Source organism: Acipenser ruthenus, chromosome 18, assembly GCF_902713425.1.
Source record: "Acipenser ruthenus chromosome 18, fAciRut3.2 maternal haplotype, whole genome shotgun sequence".
Taxonomy (NCBI): domain Eukaryota; kingdom Metazoa; phylum Chordata; class Actinopteri; order Acipenseriformes; family Acipenseridae; genus Acipenser; species Acipenser ruthenus.
The window spans coordinates 19,254,807-19,274,879 of NC_081206.1; the positions used below are offsets into that span (position 1 = coordinate 19,254,807).

At 39.7% G+C, this 20,073-nt stretch overlaps 1 protein-coding gene across 1 annotated transcript in view; it reads right to left on the bottom strand.

Annotated features, from left to right (window-relative positions):
- LOC117421042 (pleckstrin homology domain-containing family G member 3-like) overlaps nt 1-20,073 on the bottom strand; it is a 53,650-nt gene that overhangs the window by 19,112 nt on the left and 14,465 nt on the right. The window contains exons 3-5 of the mRNA XM_058991427.1: nt 6,109-6,209; nt 1,483-1,552; nt 944-990 (exon numbers count right to left, since the gene is read on the bottom strand). Of these exons, the coding sequence (XP_058847410.1) occupies nt 944-990; nt 1,483-1,552; nt 6,109-6,209 (218 nt within the window). The remainder of the gene's footprint in view (nt 1-943; nt 991-1,482; nt 1,553-6,108; nt 6,210-20,073) is intronic.

The following is a 20,073-nucleotide window of genomic DNA, read 5'->3' on the forward strand; positions in this document are numbered from 1 at the left end:
AAAGTAAACCAAATGATAGGTTGGTTCATAATTTAATATTTGGATCCACCAGATATTATATATATAGCAGGTATCTTGTATTACATTAAATTAAGATTAGCCCTACTGTTTACAGATCCTTATTTGACCTTCTATAACAAGCATGCTGTAAGACACAAGCTAGTTTTCACCCAGCTCAAGGACAGAGCAGCCAGAATATTATATTTGTAAAGTCATTAAAAGGGTAGATTTTGGCTAAAATCTTACCTGACCTAGTGTTGACCCTGCGATGGTTGGTACCAGCTAATTACAAGGCAATATTTCTCTAACCACTTGAGGTTATGATTCACCGTTATCTCACCATTAAGTACTGTGCACTTATTATTAGAACAAAAGTGACTGTCAATGGCTCTTGATTAAAATCAAACCTTGAAGTAAAAAGGCTTCTTCTAATTGGTATTTGCTTTTGTTAACAGCATTCAATAATTACATATCTTAAGTTTTATGAATAGGTGTTTTAACAAAATAAATAAACAAATTAATAATAAATAAATAAATTGTTCACCAGTAGGTGGCAGCAAAAGACAGTTATTGAGACTAGCCAACCTAAATGTCAATTCTCATACATAAACACAGGACCAAATGAAAGGCTAATCTAAAAATAAAAAAAACCTTGTCTACAACAAATTCCACATTTGTTACTTGCAAATGGCTATCTGCACCTGGCAATTTCAAAGTCAGGTCACAAAACATCCCTGCAAACATAATAATACACAACCAGTCCCTAAAAGAATGCAATTGTGTTTAAGGTTAGCAACCTGTAATTGAATTCAGTATGAAATGTTGAAAACGCTGGACTGTAACTAGGTGCACTTTAATGCACAGGAGATGGGATTCTATGTTATGCATGAGCAACTGGAACTGGATACATGAAAACAGTAAACCACATACTGTGTCGACTTACTTGGGGTAGTTGGTGCAGTACTGAGTGTAGATATCAAAATAATCACTCTAAAAACAAACAAACAAAACATTAACATTTTCCAGGATGTGTAAGAACTTTAAAAAAAAATAACTATAGCATACATCTAGAGTTTCAGTATAGCAGTCAATGGCAATGATATCATACAGTACAAGCAGTATACAGTTTACAGTTTATGGGTTGGGATAAATACAGTGATGACTAAGCTTTCAAACTACTGTAGCTGTGAAGTGGCAAGGATACAGTACATTAAGGACATACAGACACAGATGCACATTAAAATCAGCTAAGATATACAGGATGCTGCAAATTTTCATAATGGGATGATGATATTAGTTGTAACGTCCTCATCTTTCATTCATCCCTGTGTTACCTCATGAGGTTGAGTTTGTATGAAACTCTGTTTAGCCCCATCTTTTAAACTGTATATTAGAACTATTATCAAACCAGGTCGTCCATTTGTCACTGTCTGTTACTGTCTGTATAATTTCTATTTTTATAGAAAGCCTAGTAAAACTCACCTTCTCTACAAAGCATTGTGCAATAGCCACAGGGTCGTTTTCACACATGTCCAGAGCTTGCAAAAGTTCACTTAAAATAAAAAAGAAAAAAGCATAACTTTAACACACACTTAACATTACTATGGAATGCTACATAACGTATATTTAGGGCTTCTGTTTTTCAGCATTAATTCCTTTTTTCAGAGTTTACTGCATTTTTTGAAAATGTGTAGATGAACAAGTCAGCTTTTAAAATTAGGGCTTTTATTTATTTTTTTATACTGTCCAAATAGTGACTTGACTGATTCTTGGTATTGCCTCCTCTGGAGTTTTTATGTATTGAAACATCCGGAGAGGTGCTCCGATCCAGTAACAGCACAGATAGGAATCACACTGCAAGCTGTCCTTCTCTTGCAACAAAATACAGTGAACTTTTCTTCCTTTTTTAAATGCATCATTATTTCCAGGTCTGACAGCTAGTTGCCACATTTAAATTAACTGGAATTCATTTTTATTGCTAACATTGTCATTATAAATGCTAAAATGTATTGGACGCGGGGAATAAGCCAACAAAAGCAGTGGAGTTTGATGAAGAGTTTCTCGAAAATATCCAGCCATTATTTAATTTTTTATATGAACGGTATGTGAATACAGTAATAAAATCATTCAAAATGGCCAGTAAATTACAGAGATGGTTTTACAAGCAGCTCTCCCCTACACAGACCTCCTCTTACAAGTTTTAATAAGTCAAGGCAGCAGCTATTTTTAAAGCTGGCTTTTGTAGTTACTGTATTTGGCTCGTCACAGACACACTGCTTTGTTTGTTTCAGGCTGACCAGCTGAACATAAATGTCCATGAAATGGGAAACCTCAAATAACATGCATATGCAGAGAAGAAAGTCACAGAATGGGTTTAAAAAAACAAAACCACAGCAACATAAAAACCATGACACTGGAGAGCATGAACATGCACTGGAGGGCTGAAACAAGTACACACTACCACTCGTTTGCTTACCGTGTTGAACCAAAAAAAATCACCACTCAGCCATGCATGCAATGCAACCAGATAGGCACTCCTATAAGTGCTGAGCTGTTCATGAAGGCAGCAACATTACTGTACCAACAAACGTATCCAGACAAAGGTGAGGCACATTTCAAAACAAGTACAGGCTTTTTTACTAGGAACATTTTATAGTTTTAAACAAAGCACAGTTTTTTTTTTCCAAGCCAAAAGAGCCTGAATGACTGAGCAAGCTGCGTGAATGCATTTTGTTTAAAAACACACACTACGTTAACCCAGGTTTTCCTGGATGTTTAAATCTGTGTTTTTGCTACAGTTATGATTTCAATGGGAACTTAAATGTAGTCTTTTTTCCATTTACAGTACTGTTTTACAGACTTTAGAACCACAGCAATATGATTATTGCATTACTGGGCTGTATCCTTGTTTTATTTGCCAGATGAAGGCTGTAGATAGCAGGTGTACACATTTATAATAACCACTGAAAACTCAGGTCACAGACATTTCAGACTTACAAACAACCCCCCATTCCCTTAACTCCGAGGTTCTACTGTATAATGTATAAAGTCGACAGTATGTGTTGGAAACAGGTTACTGCTGCAAAGGTAGCGTTTTAATGGGATTCCAATGCTGGACACATATTATAAATAAGTGAAAAAGAAAAGAAAAGAGAATAAGCTCATTAGACCCAAATCTTTTAAAATAAACTCTTACCAGTTTCACATAAAAGCAGGCTAATTTTCAACCTTAAATAAAAACCTAGTTTTACAGTTCAGTTTGGCTATGTCCCTCATTTTAGTTTTAACTGTAGGGATACCATTGAAACCTTCTCTCTACTGTGTGCATGGCCACCTTCTTCACTTAAAAGGCCACCATCAATAGGCCAACATCTCAATATTACTATTGATCAATCCCCAGGGCAGCTTTTAGTTTTCTTTCATCACAGCCATTCAAAAAAAAAAAAAAAAAAACAGCTAATGAAACCAGACAAGGACACAAACTGTGTTTGAACCAGGAACACAGCCTAAAGCCAAGAAACGAGTCCAGTTCATTTAGTATAAAATGTTTAATTCAGGCAGACAAAGGAACCACAAGATTATTGAAAGGCTAATAATTTTAAATGTCCCAATGTCCCTAACCAATGCTGGGAATCCAAAGCAGTTACTACAGGATGTGCAAGTGTATGAGGGCACACAAGCTCGTTTTCTCAGTTTGAAAAAGGTTCTTATGAAAAAGTACTATCACTAATGTATTACACCAATAAAATAAAACTTTTTTTTTTCTAATTCCTTGCAAGCAACCCCTGCCTACCCGGATAACACAGGAATGTTGCCTTTCTAAATACTTACTGAACAATATGCTCTTGGGTGCACAGTTCATGTCCCGCCTGCATCTTAGTATGCAATTCCTAAAGAAATCTAACTGAGCATCACTGGACTGACACAGCCTCTGGTCTGCAGTTGAAAAAACAACATCCAGAGATTGACTGCTGAATGGCCTACCCAACCCTGCTTAACACTGCTTAGCCAGCTCACTGCTAAACGAGTGCCTAATCCGCACCTGAGGTTTTAACTTTCATCCAGCCTTGAGAATACACAAAGAAAATAAGCCAAAAAATATGCAGCCAAATCCTCCAGCTATATCTGCATAGAAGGCATTTGTATGCTATTCATAAAGAGGTGTGTTGTGTTTCTTATCAGTCTTGGCACAGGATAGGAGTTTGCAAGCAGAGATTAAACAAGGACTATGTGTCTAATAAATACTGGATACAGTACCAGATCTGAGTAATCTTTGTTATTTATTTTAAACCACTGTGGTCCTGATTCAACATGTACTGCTGAACACAGGTTTGCTTACAGTAGCTTAATCTCTTGGCTGAAACGAGAGAAACGATAACTACCAGAACAAATGCAGTACATCCACGTTTGCCACATGCTTGTAATACTGATGGAAACAATGACCAAATGTGCTCTCCATGAGTCAGAGAGGCATTTATCTGAACTTGTGCCTATGGAAGCATTGTATTGTTTGGACGCTACACTGGTTTTATTGAAGTGCCCTAAGAACTTTAAAAAGCCTGGAGGCTGCATGTGATAAATGAAGGACTTTAAGACATAAGCTAATCAGTGTGTCAACATCAGGTGATCTATTGAGAGTTTAATTGTGGACTATACCTATTAAGTAATAACATAGTTTCTTATACTGAAAATAATTACTAAATGGGCATTGATATACGCAGCGTTCTACAACTTCAATTTTCTTCTATACTTTTATTAGATTTAGTGGTGATGGGGGGACAGCATTACGTTTAATACAGAGTAAAGGGCTCTGGGTTTTGGATCTACTGCAGTTCAGAACATAGACCCAACTGGATCAAGAGCCAAATCTACAACTCAACCATTTTCTACCTAACAGTTCTTGTCAAGGCCTCTAGGGCAAACTTGACTGGTTAAAAATTGGGAAGGGGCTACAAGCAGCTCACTAATGTTTAGATTTTAGTCAAACTAGAAATAGGATTTTTTGGTGAATATCAGATCAAATAGGATGAGAGGCTGTGTGGTCCGGTGGTTAAAGAAAAGGGCTTGTAACCAGGCGGTCCCCGGTTCAAATCCCAGCTCACTCACTGACTCACTGTGTGACCTTAAGCAAGTCACTTATTTATGATTATTTGTTTATTTAGCAGATGCCTTTATCCAAGGTGACTTACAGAGACTAGGGTGTGTGAACTATGCAGCAACTGCAGAGTCAACGTCTCACCCCAAAAATGGAGCACAAGGAGGTTAAGTGACATGCTCAGGGTTACACAATGAGTCAGTGGCTTAGCTGGGATTTGAACCGGGGACCTCCAGGTTACAATCCCTTTTCTTTAACCACTGGACCACACTGCCTTTCAATTTGAAAAGAAAAAGGGCTTGTAATTAGGAGGTCCCCGGTTCAAATCCCGGCTAAGCCACTGCTCTGTCTTTCGGGTGAGACGTTGTTGTAAGTGACTCTGCAGCTGATGCATAGTTCACACACCCTAGTCTCTGTAAGTCGCCTTGGATAAAGGTGTCTGCTAAATAAACAAATAATGAGATGTAAAACCGAGGTCCTATTGCAAGTGACTCTGCAGCAGCAGTTGTGATGCATAGTTCACTCCCTAGTCTAAGACGCTTTGGATAAAAGCATCTGCTAAATGACTAATTCATAATAATAATAATAATAATAATAATAATAATAATAATAATAATAATAATAATAATAATACAGGAAGTAAAATGAGCATGAGAAAAAGATCAGTATGAATGACATGACTGTGAAACAAACGGTTCATTTCAACTGGATACCACCTGCAATGGATCTTTACTACAGAATCATAGAATACAGCTGCGTACCAGATACGAAAGATACTACATCCAAGCATATAGTCTGTATTGTGTATTAAAATGTATTACGTACTAAAAAAAGGTCAGAGGATACATTGTCCTGGACAACACCAGTAATGGTAGATGTTATTATTGTACAAACCCTTGTGTGTGCTTCTTTAAAAGAAAGAAAAACACCTGGCTGCAGATTTTGAATCCCACACACCTATTTCCGTTTTGTTGACCTTTTCCTGCCACACAGTAAACCTGGTATTTGCTTACCTGTTAAACCCGTAGATATCCTCAATGTTTCCAAAGAGAGCACAGACTTGTTCAGGTCGGATAGACAGCTCTGGTGTATCAATGATATGGGCCAGGTAATCCTACGAATAAATAATACAACTATTATTATTATTTATTTATCTGGCAGATGCCTTTATCCAGTAAGGCTGGAACTATTATTTCTGTCAACACATTTTGACTTCAAAAGTAACAAGGTAGGAATTCAGATTCATCTGGCTGATGTACTGTATAAAACAATTCTGCCCTATCAATGCTCACAATCAAGCTACAGACATAGTGAGCTGAACTACACTGACCTTATAATTGTGACCATCAAGGTAACAGGCAACTGAGCTAGTGGTGGCTGGGTCAGGAGGGAGGCAGCCACTGTAACATTGTGCACAGAAATTCACATTTTTGGCAACTTTCTGAAAGCTGAAGTTATAGGAAGACTAAGAATACAGCCCAGTATTAAAAAAAAAAAAGAAAAAAGAAACGCTAACAACGGGTCATTTTAACACAGTCTTCATCTCACAGCTGGGAAACCTGGGAGCTCTTTCTGGCTGCTCTTCAGTCACTTTCTAGATTGAAATGTTTTGAATTGGTTCCTCAGCTTTTAATAAAAGGGATAAGAACGTGGCAGTTATTTAATCGGAACAAATGGAGCAAAACTGCGTCTGGCAGGGCGGTCAGTTGAGATTTCCATCAGGGCGTTCGAATTGCACCTGCTTGTGCCAAAATGAATACTGTTCCTCAAGAGCACAGAGAACGTGCCTGTAACTAGACACTAAAATACATCCATAATTTAATTCCTTACTGAGAACAGCATGGTCCATGTATCTATTCATAATCTGCACCAAATCATAAAACACTGCTCGCTTTACGCCTTACAGATTTACTAGTTCTATTTGCTTCATCCACGTGCTAGTGCAACCGGATCCTTAAACTGAATAGTTTCTTCAAAAGTGTGACTGTTTAGTAAATACAATATAATGTGATGCAGTCCCCTCTTACTATGGGTGAATACGTTGTGTATAGGGTAACAAAAACAAAGATGGTATTTACCACTATTAAAACATAGAAGTACTAAAAAATGTAATTCAATGACAAATGTTTCACACAGAAGTCAGTGTCTTCAATGTCTTTTTTAAAATTAAGACAAAAAAAGACTTTGTCGGAATGTTTGTCATTCGATTTTCTATTGGTATTTCTAAATTTAGCACCAGTTATGTATGGTACTATTAAACATAGCTCAGTTTTGGCATGTTGGCATGTAGGCATGTAGGCATGTAGGAGCAGGGAGCAGTTGCTCCCCAGTCAAAACATTACAGGGTACGATTGTTCTTATAATACTTGGTCATTTCTTCCTTATTATTCTGAAACATACCTTTCAGGTTTGGGGAATTATTAAGAATGAGTGGATCATAATCCCTAACTTTGTGAAAAAACAGCTCAATCAATTATATGTGTAATAGTACAGTGGCTTGCCTGTTTAATCAAAAAATCCACATATTTCAGGACAATTGTGGCTTGTAATGCTCCCAGCCAGTATGTTAACCTACTACTGTATAATAAATCCTTCTGGGTGGGCTGCTGGTGTCTTCCTCCTGGCCCTGGCCCTGTCCCCTCCGCCCCCCCCCCCCCCCCCCCCCCCTTGTCTAAAATACTTCCCCACACTATTGGTAATCATTTACCTTCCAAGTTATTAATGTGCTATGTAGTTTTAACATACGATGACAGCTGTGGCTGTGCAGCCTTCTGTTATAGCAATCTGCTATAGAAGCAAGCTAGCAGTGCACTCGAGAAGGGGCTTCATAGCCGACATCAAGGTCTTCCTGTGGGGCTGTCATTCAATGAAGGAGAACGGTTGAGAAGGAAGGCTAGCCGGCACCCTTGAAACTTTTCCACGAGCTTCTTTTCCACACGGGTCTCTGGATTTTGTTCTTGGGACACGTTCCAATAAAAACAGACCAACTGGCGTACTGGTCAGCAGCAGAGTGATTAGAGGTCTACGAATACAGCGTACAGTCAAGACCTTCTGTATAGAAGAACCTTATATATTGAAAGGAATGGGTTACCTAGTCATGTAGGTGATGCTGAATCACTGGGATCCTTTAAGGCCCAACTTGACAAAGTTTTGAGATCAATCTGTTACTAGAAACCGGATAAGCATAGATGGGCTGAATAGCCTCCCCTCATTTGTTGATTTTCCTATGTTCAATCCGATGACCCCATGACAGAAATACAATGAGTTCTGGTGATAAATCTTCCTCCCGACCTGTGAGGGCGCTAAAGAACGGGAGGAGAAGTATCTGGAAGGGCTGGCCTGACAGTTCGTTTCCGGGACCGGGAAGTGGGTCAGCCTGGAAAGAAGCGAGACTCTGTTGTAAGACCGTATTGATTTGACAGGTAAACGAGGGGCAGCTGCAAGTAATAAGGCAGCTGCAACCGTTTACCTAGATATCATGCGGGATTACATATAGGGGCCAGGGTAATGCTGTTTTTTCCTTCGTTTGGGTTAAGCCAAGGACCGAGAAGGACGTAATAGAGAGCCACTGTATTACTCTGTAAAGATTTGCGTTTGTGTGTTTGTTTGTCGCTGTAAAATAACTGTCTGTGTTTTTGGAATCACCAGACAGCTAAAGCACATCCGGAGCTGTCGCCGTGGTCCAGCACAAGCCGGATCACCACATCACGAACTGTCACAGAATAAAAGTGTATTCACGCACCACCAGCACGACTGCACACACATGAGACTGGCGAACGTGTTTTGTTTCTTTGTTCAGGACTGTACCCTGTGTTTTTCATCCCCGCGCTCTACACATCGTTGTGTATTGCCGGGGCTTATTATTTACGGTCACCAGACCTGGAAATTCAATAAAAGCATTTTTCACTGGATTACCGTTGTCTGCCTGTCACTCCTGCACCGCATCACCGCTACACCTGTTCCCCTTACCGGCCACTTTGCCACACCCCCCCACCCCCATGTTTACCTGTACACATGAGCCAGCATGAACTGGCTTCTCTGCCATGTATTCTGTGATACATAAACTCTGCATCAGTCAGTTTCATTCACAAAGGTCACGGTAGCAAATCTGATAGAAACCAAAACAACATTCCCCTTAAAAAAAACCTCAATTAAACTTGTTTTCTGTGAAAAATGAAGTAGAACTGGTCTACATGTTTCTGTAGTTCATTAAGTGCAAACCACCAGAATGAACTGGGTACCACGCTCATGTGCAGAAACCAGAACAGCTTCCAAACTCGGTCAAGGCATTTGTTTTATATAGTTTGAGTCGGAACCTGAACATTTTCTGGAGAAACCAATAGCTGCCTAACCCCTGTTGACCTTTCTTGAAACATCTGTCTTGAGCTTGCAGTCAGAGTACGCAGCACGTGAGAAATTTGATCCTTGTAATTTAATAGCCTTCTAAAGAGGAAACAAGAAACTTAAATCAAAGCAGGAAAGTAACTAGACAAATTACCTTTTTTCTAATACACAAAAACACTGGTTTAAGACAGCTGTTTAAACTCTGAAATGTAAAATTGATTGTTAGGTCACACAGCTGTCTTACAGCTGAAAAAGAACTACGGTCATGGCTATAGGTTATTAATGTAAGGCAGAGTTTAACAGAAATTCAGCCACTTAACTTGGGCCTAAAGCCATGACGCAGGTCTGTATATACTGTACTTGGCTTCAACTACAGTATGTGGAATAACTACAGCATGTGGAATATCTATAGTATGTGGAATAACTCACCATGCAAAGTTTAAGATTCCAAGTTTCAACACAACTGGGTGAGTGGCTCAAGAAGATACGCCGATGTGTTTCAATATACTGAAGGGCGATACAAATACTACTTTTCAAACATTGTGTATCAGAACTACAGTAATTTGGAGACATGAACTTTGTTTTATCAGCTAACAGAACGACAGCCTTGCAGGAAGGTATATACTTTTCAAGAAAGGGAATTTAACCAGAAGGCAATTATCAAAATTATAAAACCAAACACAATTATCCTCACGATTGTGAGGACTGACCAAAAACATTTAAGGATTCTAGTGGAAATTTGGTGTGAATCCTAGTTCACTCTTCTGAACGAATTTGCTGTGGAAAGGTTTGTAAAAACTATACATTATTTAAAATATTTGAACTTCTAACTGGATCTTTTCAGATTTTTCCTAAAATGAGTCCTTTCTAGTTATCCCTGCACAAACACAACTTCTAAGTTCTTTGAATCCACAATGAAAGCAAAAGAGTCTGTCTGGCTGGAAATGACATTAAGCTTTAGAGTCTCAGTACTAAAAAGACATTTATGAATAGCTGCCAATGGCCATCAATAGCCTGTCATAATTTAGAAGAACGAAAGGGCTCTCAGACGACCACCAGTTTTCACACCTCTGAATCCAACTCATTAGTAAGCCCTTCAAATATGACACACAAATCCTAAATCAAAACAGTTCAACTGCTGTTAGCACACATGCTAAAGCCATTACATGTATTTATTTTAAACTTCGCTGGGATCCACACCCTCTATTATAATGCATGCAATGTAATCGATATGTTCCAGCACCAGCACAATTGAGAATGTCCTGGGATTACAAATATCCATACTGTTACAGTATAACCTTATCCCATCACATACCTGGAGGTAGCGTGCACAAAAAGTGGGATGTGTGCAACTTGTTTTATACATGACAAAAATGATGCATGTCAAATCTGTGTTAATCTGATAAATATAGTACACAGCTATTTTTTTCATTTTGGCCACTAGAAAGTCAACACTTTGTAGATGCAGCTACGGTACTAAGCTCTGGTCACATACCTTGTACATATGCAGATATTTATGCAGCTTGCAATAAACAACTTGTGGTGTACAATACATCGGATTATGTGCACACAACAATCCATCGTACACAGTGACAACAATCCAAAGTACACAGTGACAACGCTATTACAACTCAGCAATTCCAGATGGATTAAAAAAAAAAAAAAAGTATTTGCGGTAACAATTGGTTGATACAGTATGATAGAAACTGTGTTTATTTATATTGGTTCAGCTCTACAGTCCACCGTCTAATATAAGCTCTTCAGATGTTACAGACTATGAAAAAGAAACCTGTATCAATTGAGGACATGTTCATACAGTAGGGTCATAGGCAGCTTTAAACAGCAGTCAAAAAGAAAAAAGGAATTTGTAGAGTGTTGGTTGACTTCTTTCAAGTCTCTGCCAGTTACCATGGAGACCATCAAAGAGTTGGCTTCCCCTGCACACTAGGCCCTGTCCTGTCCTTCAAATCAATTTGTAACACCAGTATGACAGGAAGCTCGGGGCCTGGGACTCCAGCCAACCACAATTCTATTACCCTCTTCAGGAGTACAGCCCCTCAGTAACAGTTACAGGCCCTAGAGTGCAGAATAACGAAAGAAAAATGCATTTCGGATTACTTCCTCCTGTAGGAACAGCTTGTGTGTTTTACTCAGGCTTTGTTGACATGTAGGAGACCCACACCTATCCTCCATTTACTGGGAATGAAAAGTTATCCCCAAAATAACAGTTTTGTTGTTTTTGGTTTTGTAGTTTGTTGTGTTTGGTTTTGTAAAACACCAGTACACAGTTTTCGGTTTAAAACACTGGTGATTCTCATTGGAGCAAACACGATTCCGAGACAGATGTTTCAAAGATTATACTGTATGTAGACAGAAAAAAAGACCACTTGCCTGATCTTGAGCTCTTTAATTTCATAAGTTACCTTATGTAAACTTACAGCTCATAAATTACATAGACACATGTTTCAGTTTATGCCTTTGGTTCCTTATATGTTTCACCTTAAAATGTTTGATTGAGTGTTTGAAGTTGTGAATGACAGCGGAAGTTATACACATCATCTTGTAAATATTACTCAACAACGAGTGCGTTACACTCTAAAGTTTGTATAAATACAAGGACTGAGGATTATGTAGAGCTCAATTCTACGGCTGTATAATTAAGCAATATAGCAATATTGTCTCGGGTGCATTGTGAGATGGTTGTGCTTTCAACTGTCAATATCCCACAATGACACACATCCTGGAGGGCCATATTGCGTGTTTACAATTTAAAGAGAACAGTGGCAATGTCCCGAGATATCACCACTGTTATGATGCCATAGATCCCATTGAAATGAATAGGATTAAATGAAAAGGATGACGATCCTTACCATTTTAATAATTCAAGATATACCATTGCTCCCTATCCCCCAAAGGTAGTGGGTTTCCAGTCAGTGGTTGAAACAAAAACCTGGAACTTTAGGGGTATATCAGGAGAATTCAAGGTAATACCTACAGCACAATTGTAGACGAACAGGTCTCACCTGGAATATGCAAATATGTTTAAGAAACTTTTCACAGAGATGTACAATTATTTTCATAGTGTGACAGCTGACAAAAAGGATATGCAATGCCGCATATGTATCTGTGCACTCAACATTGTCTCATGGTAATTATCACTGTGAATATGAATTTACACCCTGCCTTCAGTGTTATACAGTGTTCCTGGTCTATTTTCAGGAACTTTTCCTTGCCACAGGCAAAATGTCAGATTAAAAGATACTGAACAGGCAAAACTAAACAATAGTCAGCCAATCAGCTTCACTGTGAGCTGGTATAAACAAATATATCTTGAGCTACATTTATGTGGGTTGTGTTGCAGTTGAGAACAGTGATGGGAATCTGTCTAACATAAGAGTATAAACAAATAATGAGAGATAAATACTTGTTCCAGGGCCAAAATCCAATAACAGTCCTACTTGTATGGAAATAAAATAAACAAATATTACCGCATATTACTGCATATGACTGCATCCCTTCCAAAAAAGGCTATCCTGTATAGCAAACATTGTGTATAAGCTAGATATGCATGTGTAATTTACCTTGCAAAACAATGCCTGATTGAGGGGAGAAGACAGACAAGATTGTTAACACATTGTACAGCTGCTTACAATGCAGAGCAATTGTGCTCCTGCAATGTAAAATCATGGCAAGGATCGGAGGTCCCTTGCCATCGAAGGAATGAGCAATCATACAGACAAGCGCGGTGATGTCAGTTTGCGTGTGCATGCATTGTCGTTCTGTTCCCAATACAGCAAAAACCAGATCAAGACATGGCAGCACTCTACTGAAGACGAGTAATATCTTGTATTGAAGGCTGACTGTATGAACGAATTAAAAAAAAAAAAACTTGTATCTGCTAAAGGCAAAGAAGTGCTTACTTAATTCTCATTTCTTAAAGTACACAGAGCTAACAAAAGTAATTCCAGTAAATGTTATCTATGTGTATTACCATCCCATCGTAGATCTCACATTTTCATAGCATTTGTGAACAAAACAACTTGAATGTATTTTCCATACTACACTTCCTGTTGAAGGAATGCAGTCAACACATGCAAGTTGCTTCTAGGAGTACAAGTTGTTGTCATTTAGTTATTTTTTTCTACTGAAGAAATATCTATTAAAAGAAGAAAAGGTCATTGTCTGATAAAACTAAACATTCTAAATGCTTTCCATATTTTTTAAAATTTTTAATTTTTTTTTTTTTTTTAAGAACTACTGTAGAACTTCCAGAAGCTTCCTGCATTGGCTTGCTCCGAGTACCAATCACTGTTGTTTGCATCCCTTCAAGCAACCTCTCAAAGCTGACTGGAAGTGTAACATTAAAGTTTCTACAAGGAGTGACCTCCACTAAAAGCTCAAAATAACCATTAAAAAAAGGAATTTACCTTTACGTTACGTTATGTGTTTCATACAGGAAGACGTGAGGCCTACGAAATGATAGCAATACATATCAGGTAAGATTAACTAGAATTATTTTGTTAGCGCCATGTACCCAATGGCACAAAGGTCAAATGTTAAAGCAGTTTTAAGGAAAATATACAGTACTGTGCAAAAGTTTTAGGCAGGTGTGAAAAAATGCTGTAAAGTAAGAATGCTTTCAAAAATAGACATGTTAATAGTTTAAATTTATCAATTAACAAAATGCAAAGTGAGTGAACAGAAGAAAAATCTACATTCAAATCAATATTTGGTGTGACCACCCTTTGCCTTCAAAACAGCATCAATTCTTCTAGGTACACTTGCACACAGGTTTTGAAGGAACTCGGCAGGTAGGTTGCCCCAAACATCTTGGAGAACTAACCACAGTTCTTCTGTGGATTTAGGCAGCCTCAGCTGCTTCTCTCTCTTCATGTAATCCCAGACAGACCTTGATGATGTTGAGATCAGGGCTCTGTGGGGGCCATACCATCACTTCCAGGACTCCTTGTTCTTCTTTACGCTGAAGATAGTTCTTAATGACTTTCGCTGTATGTTTGGGGTCGTTGTCATGCTGCAGAATAAATTTGGGGACAATCAGATGCCTCCCTGATGGTATTGCATGATGGATAAGTATCTGCCTGTACTTCTCAGCATTGAGGAGACCATTAATTCTGACCAAATCCCCAACTCCATTTGCAGAAATGCAGCCCCAAACTTGCAAGGAACCTCCACCATGCTTCACTGTTGCCTGCAGACACTCATTCGTGTACCGCTCTCCAGCCCTTCGGTGAACAAACTGCCTTCTGCTACAGCCAAATATTTCAAATTTTGACCATTTTTCTGCACCCCAGTTCCTGTGTTTTCGTGCATAGTTGAGTCGCTTGGCCTTGTTTCCACGTCGGAGGTATGGCTTTTTGGCTGCAAGTCTTCCATGAAGGCCACTTCTGACCAGACTTCTCCGGACAGTAGATGGGTGTACCAGGGTCCCACTGTTTTCTGCCAATTCTGAGCTGATGGCACTGTTGGACATCTTCTGATTGCGAAGGGAACTAAGCATGATGTGTATTTCATCTGCTGCAGTAAGTTTCCTTGGCCAACCACTGCGTCTACGGTCCTCAATGTTGCCCGTTTCTTTGTGCTTCTTCAAAAGAGCTTGGACAGCACATCTGGAAACCCCTGTCTGCCTTGAAATTTCTGCCTGGGAGAGACCTTGCTAATGCAGTATAACTACCTTGTGTCTTGTTGCTGTGCTCAGTCTTGCCATGGTGTATGACTTTTGACAGTAAACTGTCTTCAGCAACCTCACCTTGTTAGCTGAGTTTGGCTGTTCCTCACCCAGTTTTATTCCTCCTACACAGCTGTTTCTGTTTCAGTTAATAATTGTGTTTCAACCTACATATTGAATTGATGATCATTAGCACCTGTTTGGTATAATTGTTTAATCATACACCTGACTATATGCCTACAAAATCCCTGACTTTGTGCAAGTGTACCTAGAAGAATTGATGCTGTTTGGAAGGCAAAGGGTGGTCACACCAAATATGGATTTGATTTAGATTTTTCTTCTGTTCACTCACTTTGCATTTAGTTAATTGGCTTGGCTTCTGGAATGCGGCTACCACCAATTCGAGCATACATGGATGACATGACAACCATGACTACAACAGTAGCTTGCACTAATCGATTATTGGGCAAATTAACCAATAACATTGAATGGGAACAAATGCAATTCAAGCCCACTAAATCAAGAAGCATCTCTATAATTAAAGGCAAAGTAGTAGATAAAACATTCTTCATTAATGGTGAGGCAATACCAACAGTGTCTGAGAAGCCAGTGAAGAGTCTTGGGAGATGGTACGACGGGGATCTAAAGAACACAGTTCGTGTGGGAGAAGTTAGACAACAAGCAGTGGAAGGGTTGAAGAGCATAGACAGCTGTGCTCTACCAGGTAAACTAAAACTCTGGTGCTTTCAGTTTGGTCTACTGCTGAGGTTGCTGTGGCCACTGACTGTGTACGAGGTTTCTTTGACAACAGTAGAGAAGCTGGAAGCTTTAATCAGTTCATACATCAGGAAATGGTTGGGAGTTCCACGCTGCCTCAGCAGAGTGGGACTTTATGGTAAAGGAATACTGCAGCTACCAGTCTCTGCTCTAACCAAGGAGTTTAAGTGCGCCAAGGTCAGACTGGAAATGACATTAGTAGAGTCACGCGATAAATGCGTAAGGGAGGCAGCACCTGTGTTGAAAACTGGAAGAAAGTGGGCGGCAAAGAAAGCTGTGGAAGATGCAAAGGCTGCCCTTCGAATTGGTGATATCATGGGGCAAGTTCAGCATGGAAGAGGGGGTCTTGGTTTCAGTTCAGCTCCTCCTACATGGCACAAGGCAGCCCCAGCTCAAAGGAGGAAGCTGGTAGTCAACGAGGTGCAAAAGCAGGAGGAGAGGATGAGGTGTATAAAGGCCATTTCCCAGGCCAAGCAGGGAGAATGGATGAGATGGGAGAGTGTGGAACAACGCAAGATTGGCTGGCAAGACCTATGGTCAATGGAACAGAGCAGGATCAGTTTCCTCATCAGGTCAACATATGATGTTCTCCCATCACCACAGAACCTAAACCTCTGGGTAGGAGAGGATCCCTCATGTCCTTTGTGTTCATCACCTGCAACATTAAGGCACATTTTGACAGGATGTAAGGTGGCTCTTAGCCAAGGACGGTTTACTTGGCGCCATGACCAGGTGCTGCGATGTTTGGCCTTAGCATTGGAAGACAAGCGTAACATGACCAATAAGTTGTCACCTGTTCCATCAAAACATTACACACAAAAGACAACATTCCTCCGCCCAGGAGAGCAACCACCAAGAAAAGGTGTTAAAACCAATCCTCGCCCAGGACAACTGGAAGCTGCTAGAGACTGGAAAATGCTGGCAGATGTTGGTCAACGGCTTATTTTTCCACCTGAGATTGCCACCACTAACCTTCGACCAGATATTGTCTTGTGGTCTGGATCAGCACGCCTTGTTCACCTGGTAGAGTTAACAGTGCCATGGGAGGATGCTGTAGATGAGGCGTATGAGAGGAAGAGACTGCGGTATGCTCAACTAGCCACTGAAGCGGAACAGCGAGGATGGAGAGTTCGGGTTTACCCAGTGGAAGTGGGTTGTCGAGGATTTGTGGCACACTCTACAACCCGGTTTCTCAGAGACGTCGGATTCAGTGGCCAAGAGTTGCGTCGCACAGTGAAGAACTTATCTGAAGCAGCAGAGAGGAGCAGCAACTGGCTGTGGTTGAGACGGAAAGATTCTGGCTGGGGATCTCAAGCACAATAGAAAGAAAGAAACGCTGATGTACAGGCAAGTAAGCTGGGCTGAGTTGAGTGGGGGACGGAGGGGGGTGATGCTGGGACGCCAGAATCACCGTCAAGCCCTCTTGAGGTGTCGTGGGCTAGTCGACGAAACACTGAGGATGGAAGGTGCCCACTTGAAAACCCCAGAGATGTACCCTACTTAGCTCAATCCAGACGGTTGTCATGCTGATGCGCTGGGGAGGCCGCACTTTGGTTGATCCCCGGAGCCAGCATCGCAGCCGTTGTGTGTGCTGATGCGCCAGGGAGGCAAAATAAGCTGATCCCTGGAGCCAGCATTACACTTCAGCCATTAACACCAGACAGAAGGATATCTACATCATCATATGGAACGTGAATGGATGGAGACACATATGGATCACATTAGTTTACTGTAAAGCTACGTCTTAGTTGGTGCTTATCTTGGCGAGAGCCGAGTTCAAATCAGCATGAAGTTTTAACATCTACTCTCGTGTAATGGAAATCATTGATAAATATAATCTATTAACATGTCTATTTTTGAAAGCATTCTTACTTTACAGCATTTTTTCACACCTGCCTAAAACTTTTGCACAGTACTGTACAACTAGTAGTAAATAGTAAGTGTAGGTGTGATGTACACAGTACATGCTGGCATATATCCACAGATTCTGATACTCTTGTGCTTAGTTTCATAACAACTGGAAAAGAGGTTCTCTAGATATATTTAAGTAGGACACCTCTGCTATATCCCCATCACCTAAACAGTTTAAGTAGTAAAATACAGTCAATAAATATCAACAGACTACCATACGGATTTCTAGACTGGTGAAACACTTTTCAGTAAGTTATGACTGCAGAACATTCCTTAAGATCAGAGGACCTCTCTATATTCACTCTACCTGATGATATCTGCAATGTATCTACAGTACTAACATTTAAGACAAGGCTTCTTGCTTTAAGATCCTCTATTAGTTGTCATTGGTATGGATGTGCAGTTGGAATCTTTGTGTGCTTCTACAGTACTGTATGTAGTATGGGTGAAAAGATGGCTGTTGTATCGGTTTGTTCATGTATCTGGACCACAGAACTCAAGAGCTTTTCAAGTAAAAAGTGAAGGAAAACGACAATGATTACAAGCGAGATATATATTAATTTAGCATAAGCTACTGAGACAGAGGTGTCTCTTGATGCCTTTGAAGGTGCTTATTTACAGTTCAGAAAGGCTCTGTGTGTTGCCATTGAAGCTTTGTTCCACGAGGCAGTTTTTTTCCTGTGGAGTAAATCACAGATAAAGACTTAAAAGAGGTTTTGAAGACCCACTTTCATCCCAGTGCTAATTTATGGCTGCCTTCTCGTCACAGCTCTTTTTGTCTTGTGTACGGATGCACTTGTAGAGTAATATTTTAGTTCTGTTGAATGGACTGCTTGTATACCATACGTTAATAAAAGCCACAAAGGTAAAAACACATTTCTGGTCAACTTTCTTGTTCTAACCGCTGACCCATCACCACTATTACACAGTTGTGCCCAACGGGGCTGGGGGGCCTGGAGCAGCTGCAGCTGGATGTCTCTGCATTGTCCTTGTAACTACAGTAGTGTAGGTTATTTTAAAACATACTAATAGCTTGCACTGTAGTCATGCCAGGAATCAAAACATTTACTTCCCTGTAAACTTGATTATAAATATAGTGATAAAATGTAATGCTTTTAGTTTCCACAATGATCTTACATTTAACTTTATCTTTTTAATAAATCATTTTACAGAAGATCATGTTTGTGTATAGTAAGCAGACCACAACCAGAACAAGAGGCTGATTGTAGCAGAACAAAAAAATAAATAAAATAAAAAAGCACAGTTAACGTCCAGGTAGGTTTACCTGTCCTTTTGAAACTTATTGCAAGATCTGGTCTGTTCTCTCTTAGGAACTAAGTAGACATCTGAACTAAAGGTTAATGATACTAATACTGGAGGAATGCTTTGTTAAAATATTCTAGAAATTCTATAGGTAAGTAACTACTCAGGGTAGATGGAGGTTATATGGCTGTTTTAGAAAAAGTTATATCTTGGGTAATGGATTTGTACTTTGGAGCCGGTTTATACAGTTTACTGTTAAAAATGGGGTTGGACACCCACGATACAATAATCAATTTACAGGTATAGCATGTGTAGGATGTGCTTAGCGGAAGAAGAAAAAAAAAAGATTATTGATTTAAGTGATTTACATGTCATTTTTTTTGTCCAAGTTTAACATTCGCTTAGGATTTCTTTAGCTGGATTATCTGGGTGTGTAGTAAGCAGACATACCAGCTACAGCTAAAGAAGAAAGGTTTTTTTTATAGCTTCATACAAAACCAAGGGCTGTGCTTTGAGACATCCCTGTATCCTCAACCAATTTAGAACTAGTCTGGCATTTAAAACTGAATATATAATTCAGCTCTGATGTGCAACCCTTGGCCACACCTCACTGTCCGCAGCGACATCTATGATAACAGTCTGTCTGACACAGAGGAAGAAAAGGCACGTGTACATTTACTTGCAGATACTCTGCATATATTTTTACTTCGTGAGAGGTTTGTTTGAAATAATGGGCTACACCCTAACCATCCCCCCCTTTTCAAAAAGGCTCCAGTGCCTTTTGTCTGACAGCTATGCCTATAGCCACACACAGCTTGTTTTCTACAGCACATCATGCTTACGTTTTCCCCTGATGTAATCCCCACTGGGAGGAGTTAGGACAGGAGACTTCAATACAGCCAATAAAGCTGAGCGGGCAGTCGCAGAAGGGGGGATAACATACCAAACTATTTTCCTGATGATTGACTAGTTCATTGATTGATTGGTGCATTATGTG